At 24.8% G+C, this 12,983-nt stretch overlaps 2 protein-coding genes across 2 annotated transcripts in view; both read right to left on the reverse strand.

The window, feature by feature from the left end:
- Nucleotides 1–7,312: 7,312 nt before the first annotated feature.
- Nucleotides 7,313–9,159, reverse strand: Phum_PHUM557340 (uncharacterized protein; the record flags this gene model as incomplete). The annotated part of the gene is made up of 9 exons (XM_002431849.1): nucleotides 7,313–7,332; nucleotides 7,401–7,484; nucleotides 7,569–7,610; nucleotides 7,763–7,988; nucleotides 8,069–8,203; nucleotides 8,293–8,462; nucleotides 8,534–8,665; nucleotides 8,740–8,845; nucleotides 9,064–9,159. 9 exons carry the CDS (start codon nucleotides 9,157–9,159, stop codon nucleotides 7,313–7,315), a joined length of 1,011 nt encoding a protein of 336 aa, XP_002431894.1.
- Nucleotides 9,160–9,613: 454 nt separating this feature from the next.
- Phum_PHUM557350 (pkd2, putative) overlaps nucleotides 9,614–12,983 on the reverse strand; it is a gene marked incomplete at both ends in the record, with an annotated part of 3,587 nt that continues 217 nt past the window's right edge. Inside the window, 12 exons of the mRNA XM_002431850.1 lie at nucleotides 9,614–9,695; nucleotides 9,768–9,947; nucleotides 10,099–10,259; nucleotides 10,354–10,506; nucleotides 10,584–10,673; nucleotides 10,746–10,976; nucleotides 11,050–11,278; nucleotides 11,364–11,588; nucleotides 11,665–11,932; nucleotides 12,026–12,205; nucleotides 12,468–12,613; nucleotides 12,718–12,889. Of these exons, the coding sequence (XP_002431895.1) occupies nucleotides 9,614–9,695; nucleotides 9,768–9,947; nucleotides 10,099–10,259; nucleotides 10,354–10,506; nucleotides 10,584–10,673; nucleotides 10,746–10,976; nucleotides 11,050–11,278; nucleotides 11,364–11,588; nucleotides 11,665–11,932; nucleotides 12,026–12,205; nucleotides 12,468–12,613; nucleotides 12,718–12,889 (2,117 nt within the window). The remainder of the gene's footprint in view (nucleotides 9,696–9,767; nucleotides 9,948–10,098; nucleotides 10,260–10,353; nucleotides 10,507–10,583; nucleotides 10,674–10,745; nucleotides 10,977–11,049; nucleotides 11,279–11,363; nucleotides 11,589–11,664; nucleotides 11,933–12,025; nucleotides 12,206–12,467; nucleotides 12,614–12,717; nucleotides 12,890–12,983) is intronic.

Below are 12,983 nucleotides of genomic sequence, written 5' to 3' on the forward strand. Positions count from 1 at the left end.
TGATCGATCGATCTATCGTTTTTATTAATAATTTTTTTTTTTTTTTTTTTACAAAATCAATCGTTTAATCATCATTTTTTTTTAAACAAAATTAAAATTTCTAATCCCTTTTCTTTCTCTCTCTCTCGTTGTTTTTCAAAATCGTAAAATCTATTCAATTTTCACATCAGCCTCAGCCACACCACAATGGAAAAAAAAATTGCTTCACGTCTCACGACGAGAAATTTATTATTATTATTATTATTTATTTTTTGTTAAAAAAATTCGCGAATGTTTTTCTTTTTCCACGACAAATTAAAAAGGTTTACATTGTTATTTCTTTTTGTTTTGTTTTCTATTCACTAAAAACAAAAGCGAGTAAAGCAATTTTTTTTCCCCTTAATTACTTTTTTTATTATTAATAACAACAACAACAACGACAACCACATATTTTTGTTTAATTTCTCTATGTAAATTTTTAAAAATGAATAAAAAATTGCGAGATATGCGAGATTGGCGGGAGAATATAAAATTTTTGTACGACGACGATGACGCGGATAAAAAATAAATAAATCGGGAAAATTTACTGCCAATGGCCTGACATAAAATTTTGAACTGAAAAAAAAAAAAAAAAAAAAAATGGGTTCCGATAATCACAATCACCGGAGGGAAATTTCAGAAAAAAAAAAAATGAAAGGACAAGATGTCATTGAACCTGAAACATTAAAGAACTCGATCCTGAGGACGTCATTACACAAATATACTTTTTTTTTTTAACAAGAGAAAATGAAAATTTAACCTCGTGTTATATTAGATTTGCATCTGGAAAGCTGGAAAAAGAAAGAAAGAAACAAACAAACGGATGTTTCTAATTCAAAACATTCAAAGTTCCTGTGATTCGACTTGTTTTGAACGAAATTTAACCGAAAAACTCTGCGATACAAACAAAACCACCTCCTCCTCTCCTCTCGTCGTTGACAGCAGAAGACATTTATTTATCAGTAGAAAAAAAAAAAGACAGAAAGAGGAAGAGAATAACACGCAGTAGAACGGATTAAGAAATATTTGATAACGTCGTTTTTTTTTTTTTTTTCGTCGAAAATGATTTATTCAAAAGAAACAATTCATTTCTATCATCTACCATCATGGATTTGAAATAAATGAAGGGAAAACAACCGACAATGAGATAACAACCAAATATTAAAAAAAAAAGAAGAACGATTCATCTTTACTTCCCTCAACGATCGATACTTGAACATAACACGATGGAAAGAATCAAACAAGGATAAATAGTTGATAAGAACCCGGATGATAACGGCGGAGGCCTTCCACCAAAATAACAAATCGGGATGAGAATGTCAAGAGAATACAAAACGGAAACGGAAACGCTTCTGTCGTCTACCAAAAACCTACGAAAAATCTCATCGGGTAAAAAGTTACAAAAGCAAAACATGCAAAAAATGATGATGATGATGATAATTTTTCCCGACACATACCAACTACAAACTCGGTTGGATTAAATCGTGGAAGAAGACAAAACCCCCAAGTCGCGCAAATTGTACCGGAAATAGAAATTAAAACAAAAAAAAAAAAAAAAAAATTAGTAACGATTAATTAAAACGGTTGTGAACCCGCGAAAACAAAATTAAAAAATAATCAGACATTATTATTATTATTATTATCATTATCATCATTATTATTATTACTATTATTATTATTATTCTCTTCGCTACCGGAAATTATTATGAAAATTCCTTTTTTTTTTTTTTTTTGACAATTTAAAAAAAAAGAGAAAGTAAACAATTGAAAATTACATTTCCTTTTTTTTTTTTAATAAAAGTACGCATAATAATAATAATAATAATAACAATAACGAACAAAAGAATACAGAAAAAAATTTAATGAAATTATAAAAAAACAACGGGATGGAAAAAGGAAGATTATAATAATAATAATAATAATACTCGTGAAGATGATTATGATTATTACGTACGGAATTAATTGCAATTTTTTAATTTCTTTTTTTTTTTTTTTTTTTTTTTACAAACGACGACGATTCGGGATGATCAGTGACCCTTTTGACCTCAATTTTTTTCCTTCCTCCTCCCCCTCCCCTACCCCTCCCTTCACACAACCGCAAAAAAAAAAAAAAAAAAACGGAACACGAATCTTTACTATCGAACCTTTTATTTGACAACGAACGATGAACCTGAAAACACAACCTCTCCAAAATTCATTTCGTTTGTTTGTTTGTTTGTTTGTTTGTTGTTTGTGAGATGTGTCAAACGAATGAAACTCAATTTATTCAATTTCGACAAAATGATAAAAGATAAACAAAAAAAAAAAAAAAAAAAAAAATTAGGGGACCGGACGGCAAACAAAAACGAGGGGAAGAGGGAGAGAAAAAATTATTCACGTTTCCCCCCAACGTTTGCTTAGTTTTTTTTTATTATTGGCCGACATAATCCATTCGTGTCGACAGGATGAATTCGAATTATAAAAACCGGAAATGAATGAAAAAAAAAATTACGTGACGTTTGATGGCTGTTGCTCCCGATGACAAACATTCGCATTCATTTTTCGTTTGTCGAAAGAGAGAGAGAGAGAGAGAGAGAGAGAGAAAGAAAATTCTCGGCAAGTATGAATATTTATAAGGAGAACTTACAATTCGTCGAAACGTTACAGAATTTAATAAAGCCATCAAAAAAATCAAATCGGGGATCCCGCGGGGAGGGGGGCGCTTGGGGGGGGGAGGTTGGAAGAGAGAGAGAGAAATTTTTTTCAAAATAAGCCAAATATTGCGAAAAAATCTCACAATCGGATTTTCAAAATTACGACCGTACTATCGCAATTATTTGCTGCGGTTGTTTTTTTTTTTTTTTTTTTTCTGTTTTTTGCCCCCCTTTCGAAAATATTAATAATAATAATAATGATAATATTCCACCGCTAGATTCGCCACAAAAAAAAAAAAAAAAACGAAAATTTAGATTTTCCATTTTGATTCGGACGACATGAGAATAATAATAACGGGAAAAAAACGTTTCATTCACATTCGCAATCATTATTATTATTATTTTGTTTTATTTCCCCATACGAAAAATTTTACTTTTCCTTTTTTTTGTGTAAAAGTAATCAAAGCTAACCAAATAATAATAATAATAATAATAATAATAATAATAATAATAATATGAGTCAGTATCGAGTCACTGACCTATGAATGATAACGGTTTCATTACCAGAAAAAACACCATTTGAATGATTAGATGAAAAATAAGTGAGAGAGAGAGAGAGAGAGCGAGAGGAGAGTGATCACAGTTTAATCTCATGACTTTATGGACCATTTGTAAAACTCAACACAACAAACAACAACAAACGAACGAAACAAACAACAAGAACGAAAAAAAAAAAAAAAAAAAAAAAATGTCTCGCAAATTGATTTACTCGATTTTTTTTTTTTTTTTTAAAGACACGCACAACTGTAATTACATTTAACCGCGCGCGAGATGAGAGGGGAAAAAGGAGGAGGAGGAGGAGAGATGAGATGTTACGAGATTATATGCTAAAATGTCGTTTGTTTCACTCATTTTGTTGTTTGTCGCTAAAATGTATAAGAAAATAATAATAATAATAATAATAATGATAGTAGTCTTTATAATTTTATTTTTCTCTTTTCATTAGTAATTATCACTATTTTTATTTCTATTATTATCATTATTATTTCTATTAAATGACCTTAATATTATATTAAAGAAAGATGGATGAACCTTTTTTTTTTTTACGTTTTTCTTTTCTTATGAAACAAGTTCAAGTGTGAAAATTTTTAAGAGTCTCTTTAATAATAATAATAATAATAATAATGAAAATTCAACGTTGATAAAGAAAATGAAAAGAAAATTTTTTTTTTATTATTTTCCCAAAGGAAAACTCGAACTCTTTTTTTTTTTTTTTTTTCTTTCTTTTGTTATGATTAGAAAATTGAAATTTTATCGAATAAAAGTTGTAATAATAATAATAATAATAATAATAATTTTTAAAAAAAAATTTCAATTTTACTCGAACATGTATCCAATAATCCCCCAAAAAAAAAAATTTCTATTCAATCATTTGTAATAGAAATCTTTGAAAATGAATTCGATTAAATAAAAAAAAAAATTATTATTATTATTATTATTATTATTATTTATGTAGCATTAGCAAAAGAGTCTCATTAAAAGTTTCCATACATAAACAAAAAAAAAAAAAAAAAAAATTAAATGAAATCAAATCAATTGAACTTTGAACTTTGACAAACATTACTAAATATTTATTTTTAATTTATACTCGAATGTCAGAAAAATATTATTCACATGTGTATGGTTACATTTTTAAAAAAAAAAAAAAAAACAAAGAAAATGAAACTTGCCCACAAAACAATCAATATAGTTTACTCGATAGTAACAACAACAACAACAACAACAAACGCATAAAAAAAAAATTTAATTTTTTTAAAAAAGAAAACGAAATGAAAATTTATTGATAAAATGTTATTATTATTATTATTATTAATAAAACCATGCATGAGGTTTGCATATAAATTTAATAGAGTGTTAAACATTAACACGATGATGAATTAACAATGAAATATTATTTATGGGAAGAAAAAAAAAAAAAAAAAAAACACAAAATGCTGACAATTTTTTTTTGTTTATCTAAAGGTCAAAATATTTTTCATTATTTTTAACTAATTAGTTTTAATTATTTATATATAAAATATATATAAATGTTTGTCAAATGTGTTACTTTGTCAAATGAAAATTAAAAAAAAAGCAAAAAATATTTTAAATAAATAAATAAAACAATTTTCCTTTTTTCTTTTAAAGTAAAATGATTTCAAATCATTATCGAATGTTATTGATTGAATGCATTTGCTCATGATAAATTATTAATAATGATGATGATGATGATGAAAAGAGTAATGTTATTTGCAAAATTTTCATCGAGTAAAATAAAGAAATTTTTTTTTTTTTTTTTTTTGTAAAAACCCACTAAAATTATTATTATTATTATTATTAATTATTTTCATGCATAATTGTCGAATGTAAATTTCCCATTCAAGTAATAATAATAATGTTTACACTACAAAAAAAAAAACATTCAATGGTTTTTATATAAAAAAAAAAAAAATTAGTAAAAAAAAGAAGCGTTTAGTATTATTATTATTATTATTACCTACATAAAATTTAAAAATAAAAATATTTAAAAAAAAATCAATAATTGCCGTTTGTATGTTTGCCCAATTATTTAACAGTAAAATATATATAAAATTATTATTACCGTAAAAAATAATTTAAAAAAAAAAAAAAAAACATTGAACGGTTAAACATTAAATAAAATAACTGTTATAATAATAATAATAATAATAAAAATGAGGGGGGAAAAAAAAAAAAATTTATGTAAAACATGGTTAGAGAAACACGCAAGCACACGATAAAAACAAAACTAAAACTCATGCCGGATGAGTAAACCGTGAAAAAATAAATTTTTTTATTTTTATCATAACCAAAACAAACAAACAAACAAACAAAAATTTCATTAAATTTTTATTTTCAATAAAAAAGAAAGAAAAAACGTAATAAAATATGAATATATATATAACAAACCTAATTTAAAAAATCCTGTGTGAGATAAATTATTTATTAACCCCCCCCAGTGTAAATTAATTTTAATTTACAAAAAAAAAATAATAATAATAAAAACGCTTTGTTAAATATTGTCACAACAACAACAACAACAACAACAACGGGATTAAAAATTATATTTATATATTTAAATATGTCTAACGTTTTTTTTCAATAACGCACGTTTTGACCTTCATATTATTTAAAATCGCACAAAATTTAATTTAAATTTTTTTTTTCTTTTACTATGTTTTAAATATAATAATTTTTGTTTTTAACTTTTCTTTTTCTTTCTTTCGATATTTACTTTATTTTTTTTCCGTTAACGTTTTTTTTTTTTTTTTTCATTTAAAAAAAAAAAAAAAAAAAAAAAAAATTCTTTGTTTTCTTTGTCTTGAACTAAATCATTTTCTACTCTTTGTTGTTGCTCCATAACATTATTGAATTGATAGAAATTATAATCATTCGATATATTTCGATTAATCGAAAGGTATCGAAAGGAACGCGCCACGTTAAAAAATTATTCATTTCAGTTGAGTCTTTTTTAACGTTTTTTTTTTTTAAAAGTAAACGGTTTTACAAAATGTTTTTTGGTTGTTTTGGTTGTTTATAATTAATATTTATATATAATTTAATTAATTTAAACAAATAAAGAAAATAAAAATCGTTTCGAAATCGAAATAATTGAAAATATTTTAAGCCGGTAAGTTTTATTATTTTTATTTTCATTTAGTATAATAATTTTTATGTTAATTTTGTTTTATTTAATTTAAACATGTGTCAAAGGTTTGATTTGTTTGTGTAAAATAAATCTCTTGCAATATTAGCTGACGTGTTAATTTTAAAAAAAAAAAAAATAATCATCGTCAGCATTTTTGCATTGATGTGTACTCATGACACCATATTAAAATGTTTAACTCAATTTTTTTTAATATTAATTTTATTGTAATAGTTTATCTTATTAACAAAAAAAAGTAAAACTAACCCCTGATTGTTTCTTAATTGCAACATAAATTTAAAAAAAAAATTTAACCCTTTTATAAATAACAATCGAGTAATAACACATTTAACTTATTATAATAAAACAATATCATCATTCGAATACTTTATATTTAAAAATTTATAATTAAAATGTATATTAATTAACAATACTGTTTTTTTAACATTATTATTATTATCGTTTATTACACACACACACCCAAAAAAAAATATCATGAGATTCATGTAAATGTCTAATCTAAAAGATTTTTCTATAATTTACAAAAAATTTATTTGTAAATTTATTAAAAAAATTTCTCATTTATTAAAATAACAAAACTTTACGTATTTTATTTATATTATAATATATATATATATATATATTATTTAAAACCTTAAATTCATTATTTTTAATACAGTTGATTAAAAAAAAAACAATAAAGCTTTATAAAATAATTTTTTTAAAAATCATTATTTGTTCGATATTATTTTTCGTTTAATTATTTATTTATTTATTATTTGGTATAATATAATTTTACATTCAGTTCATTGTTTAAAAAAAAAAAAAAAATTAACAGTTTTTATATACAAATTTACAATATAATAAAATCAATATAAAAAACAATCACAATAATATGACAAAAAAAAAAATTTGAATTGATTTTTTTTGTATTCGAATAAGCTTGCATTTAATAACTTTATTCATTTTGAATCGATTCTAATTATACATTTTATATTATTTAAAAAATTTTTTTGTAGGTTAATCAAACTGTAAAACAAACTAACTGTAAGGAAGAACTTTTTTTTCCACTTTTTTTTTTTTATTTTGTTGTTGTAAACAAATAATAATCAGGAGAGATAATTTAGCGACTGTAAAATTAAAAAAAAAAAAAAATATCTGTTTATCGTATACATAAAATAAGGTTTAATTGTTTTTTATAATATTAATTTCACTGTGAATCCCTGTTTTGTAAATTAAAAATTTTAATTTCTGGCCTGAAAAACATAAACATAATTTTTTTTTTCGAAAAAAGAAGGAAAGCAATAAATGCCTTTTAGAATAAAAATTCAGACAAATTATCAGTCTTCTTATTAATCGTTTTTTCTGGAATTATAATTTTAAGTTAAGGTCAACTAGTGATGATGACCCATTGTCAAAAGACTAGGTAATAGAGAACCGACAACAATTGCAACTAACTCAGACTTTCCTAATGCATGTCCCGAATGAGATGAATTGGCAGCTAAGGAATGATTGCTTCGGCGTACAATTAATTCTGGCAAAACGTGAACCGTTGCCACATATAAAAAAGTCCCTGCACTAAATAACATGGCTGCTCCTGTCGCATTGACCGAAGACAATGTTTCTTTTCCTTCCTAAATTAATAAAAAAAGGAATAAGTAAAAAAAAATTTTTTTGAATATTTTTTTTTTTTACTGTTCAAGCGGTTACAAACCTGTCCCAATCCGAAATAAGTTAATAATGCCATCAAAGGAGCAGCTACTGAAAAAATTAACAAATGTTTTCTAATACGAACTCTTTCTAATCCTTCATGAAGCAAAAATGTAACCAGGCCAAATGCTGCAGGTGCCTTATAATAAAAAATTATAAAATTATTTTTAACTATTGCATAACCTGAAAAAATGATTTTCAAAAAAAAAAAAAACAATTAAACCATACTTTATGTAACATAATAGCAAGGAAAATTATAATTTCTATATCGTGATGAGCTGTGCTTGCAGCTGCGCCTAAAGCCACTCCATCAGCAGCAGAATGAACAACCAAACCTATAGTCGCTGTGGCTCCATTGGTTACTCCTTTGATTGAGCTTTCTAAATCGGATATTGATGCTGTAAAATAGGAACATATGAGTAAGTAGAACGAATAAAATAATTAATTTTCAAAAAAATTCATACTAAACCTTTACTCCTAGATGAAATTTGATCTATCACAAGCATAAAAAGAAATCCTAAGACTAGAGACATTCCTATCATTCCATGAATATCATCAACATCTTGATGTACAGACACCATTACAGACCCATCTTTTTTTTCTAAAAATTAAAAATTTTTGACAAAATATATCTATCTTTGAAAAAATATAACTTAAATAATTATAAATTCATACCGTGAGATTTATGAATTAAAGACCTAACACCTTCAGGAATAATTACTGACAAAGCAGTACCTACAAGCATACCAGCTCCGAGTACTGAAACTAATTGCAGCTTCTCCTACAAAAAAAAAAAAAAAATTTAATTATATGGTTAATATTTATCCTTCACAAAATTTTACAGCATGACGAAGAGGAAAAATTAAAAAAAAAAAAAAAAAAATAATACTCATGTGAAAAATTGTGTCAGATGTTTCAAAAAAAATTTTACATTCTTTGCCATCCCTAATCAATCTAGCAATCATTGAAAAATTATAAATTGAATCAAATTATAATTACCTCTGACAGATTGACAACGAGAGGAATTGAACCAATAAGATAACTTCCAATTAACATAACAACAGCTAATAAAATTAAAACTGTAGTTTCCTCCATGGTGGTGGTGATGATCACCTAATTATTCAACGAAATAAAATCAAGTAAGGCTTCATAGGCCTTTATTTACTCCAAGGTTGCAAATTGTTTACAATAACTAGTGTAATTCTCATTATTTCAAGTTGCCATGTTTGATTTCGTTGCAAACAAGTTAACCAACAATGAAGTTTAAGAAAAAAAAAAAAAAAAAAAAATTTTTTTTTTATTAAATGTATCAAGGTTGTCTCACTTGTTGTTCGATTTTAACGGTTTGCCATTGTGAATAATTTTTCTAATAATTCGTGTAAAGTGAATTTTTGATGATTTCATAAAAAAAAACTACCGTGAACTACTTTTTAATTAAATAAAAGGTTTGTCAAATTTTATATATATATATACATAGATTATAAGAAATCATATAATTAGTTTTCAGTTGAAAAATTTTTTTAAATTAATTTTAAACTCAATTGCAGTATTAATATTTGTGTAATAATGCATCAACTTTATCCAATATCGGTTGTAAATTGGCTTCTATATCTTCAATTTTATCATAAACTCTAAAAAAAAAAAAACAATTTTACATGAGTAAAAAATTAAATGAGACATGAAATATATATATATATACATACTCATTCATCCTCCTTTTTAACAATTTAATTTCAAATTCTTCTGCTGATTCTTCATAATCTGCTATTTTAAATTCTAAATCGTTAATTATTTTATCTTTTATTCCTTCGCTCAATATATTATTCATATTAATATCATATTTTGAAAAAAATATTTTAATTTCGGAATCGGTAAAACCCGCTCTGATATGAAACAAAGAAATACATCATGTTATAGTCGTATGTTAATATGGTTAATATGTTATGTTTGTAGCTTTTATAAGCAAAAAAAAAAATTTTTTTTATTTTTTTATATTACCTTTTAAGCGTATTTATTATTTCATTATACACATACTTTTCTTTAACGTTAAATTTCGCAAATTTTTTATCCCATCCACAAGGTGTTAACACATTCATAAAACCTCTTTTTAAATAATGTCCATGTTTAGGAACTCTAGTTGTTACTTTGGTTTTAACATGAGTATAAGCATCAGTAATAATGGCAATGAAAACATTCTGTAAAAGAAAAGAATAGTAATAATAATAATTGATTTTAAATATGATTTTGGACTTTAATCAAAATTAAAAAAAAAAAAAAAAAGGGGATTACCAATGCCAAAAATACCATAAAAAATATATAAACAATATAAAAAATTGGACCAAATACTGGTTCGGCATTTTGAATTTCTTGATATTCAAATTCTCCAATAATTGTTTGTAAAAGAGACAAAGAAGAAGACCACCAAGTTCTATAATCTCTTATCTGTCAAATAAGTATTATTATTATTATAATAAATAATACTTTATAAAATGTTATGATTTAATAAGAGGATTTACCACCTGACTACCGAATAAAAGAAATCCTAATAAAGAAAATCCGGTAAACATGCTTAAAAACATGGGGAAAAAAGCTAGAATGCTTCCAACACTCTGTAACGAAAAAATAATTTTAATTAATTTCCATTAAATTTTAAAATTCTAAAATTAACATTTATTACTCACTCTAGCAATAGTATCTTGAAATTCTACCATTATTGTATTATAATTAAGATATTTAATTAATTTTAACCAAGAAAATAAAACGATGAATGCAAAATTTGTACCATATAAAAGATGTAATTGTTTTATATAATCAAATTCTGTATAAAGAGTGAATCTTTCTGCAAGACTTTTTATAGTTTTTGATACGAGTACATATAAATATAATGCGAGTATATAATGAATAATAGATAACTGGAAAAGAAAAACTTATTAATAATAAATCGTTAGGTTTTTTTTTAATTTTAATTAAATTCAAAATTCTTACCGCAATTAAAAAAAATTCAAAAATATTCCAAAAAGAAAAGAAAAATTGTAATTTTTGCGTTAATATACGATTGACCAATATATAAATAAAATAAATTAAAAAAACAAATCGTACAAATTCCAATCCCAAAACGACAAAATCCCAAAACCATAAATATTTAATTAATTTAAGTGGATGAAAATCGGCATTTGGTATCATGCCACCCATTGGTGGAAATTCAATAACAATCCTTAAAAAAAAAATTTATGTAAATTAATTGTAATGTACAATAGTTTTGTTTGTTTGTTTGTTTGTTTGTTTGTTTGTTAACCAACTTGCAAATGCAAAAATAATTAACGTTTGCATTATATATATTAAAATCAATAAAAACGGCTCTTGTCGCTCTCGATATCCATTCATTATCTCTTAATTCGTTAATTATTCTTATTGCAGATTCTTTCGTTCTTCCTAAATCTACATAATATCCACCACCGCCATAAATAGATATTTGTCCCCAATAACTACTCGTATTTAATTCTTCTGCTTCTGTGTAAACCCAACTATCCAAAAAACAAAATCTCACAGTATTTATTAACCAAAAAAAATTTAAATTAAATTAAATTAAATAAAAATTACGCAGTTTCTGATATTGTTCCCTCCATTCCAGTTTTTATCGGTTCCGTTTCTTCCGTATATATAGAATAATAACTAAAACAATGTCGGAAAAATCTTTGCATGCTGGGATGTATCAAACATGAATTATCTTCTACTCTAACTTGTCTCATTCTAGGTACACCTAATATTTCATTTTCGTAAAACATTTCTCTATCGTCGTCCATATATTGAGTATAATCGATAGGGGGGAAAAAAAAACTTTCGTAAAATAAATTTATCATCGTCGTTTCTGTAAACTAACAAACAAACAAACAAACAAACAAAATTTAACTTATTAATATATATTTAAATAAATAATTTATTAAAACGATAACTGATTTACTTACAGACCAAAAATCGGATAATGTGTGCGATTCGCTTAAAGTTTTTCCAGTCGTTATATTTTCTGCATCAATTTGAACCGACATATTTATAAAATCAGGTAGATAAGGGGTATTGAAAAATAATTGAACCGTTATATCCTTATAATAAAACATGTTTGCCGTTTGTGAATGTACCGCAACTTTAATACACGTGTAATTATTATTATTATTATTTTATCGGTAATGATAATGATGATAATAATAATAATAATGAATAATAATAATAATAGTTACCCGCAGTTAAAATAATTAAATAAATAGCATAGAAAAAAATTTGTTGAAAATATGTTTTTATAGAAAGGTCTTCTTCTTTTGATGCTGTTTAAAATGTAATTAATAATCAATCAATCAATCAATCAATTATTATTATCAATTGTGAATGAAATTAATTAATTTAATTACCTTCAAAATCGTATATGTAGGGTCCTTTAAAATCTTGTTCCGGATGTAATTTACTTTTCAATTTGAGTCTTGTTTTTGTTAATCTTCTTTTAGTCGCTTTTTTAAATTTGTTGTAAAAAAATATAGCACCCGATTCATTCTTAGGCCTGTAACCATTTCGATCAATCAATCATTCATTCATTCATTCGTGGAATGTTGGGGAGAGGGGTAGGGGTAAGGGGGTAGGGAGAGAGAAAAAGTAAAAACTCACTTTAATTTTTCATCGTCCTCTTCATCGTCCGAATCAACATCATTATCATTTTTATTTTTATCTTTATTTTTATTTATTTTTTGATTAGGTGAATTTTTATTCTTTTTCGTTTTACGTGGTTTTGGACTTTTTATAACAATGACATCTTTATTTGCAGGTTTTTCAACGGTTTCTTCAAACGCGACGTCGACATTTTGATTTGTTTCCAATCGGTAAGTTTGATTATTATTATCACCTTCGTTCGATCGGGGTGGTGGTGGTGGTGA

This window comes from Pediculus humanus, genomic scaffold (genome assembly GCF_000006295.1).
Source record: "Pediculus humanus corporis 1103172108296 genomic scaffold, whole genome shotgun sequence".
Classification (NCBI taxonomy): Eukaryota; Metazoa; Arthropoda; class Insecta; order Psocodea; family Pediculidae; genus Pediculus; species Pediculus humanus.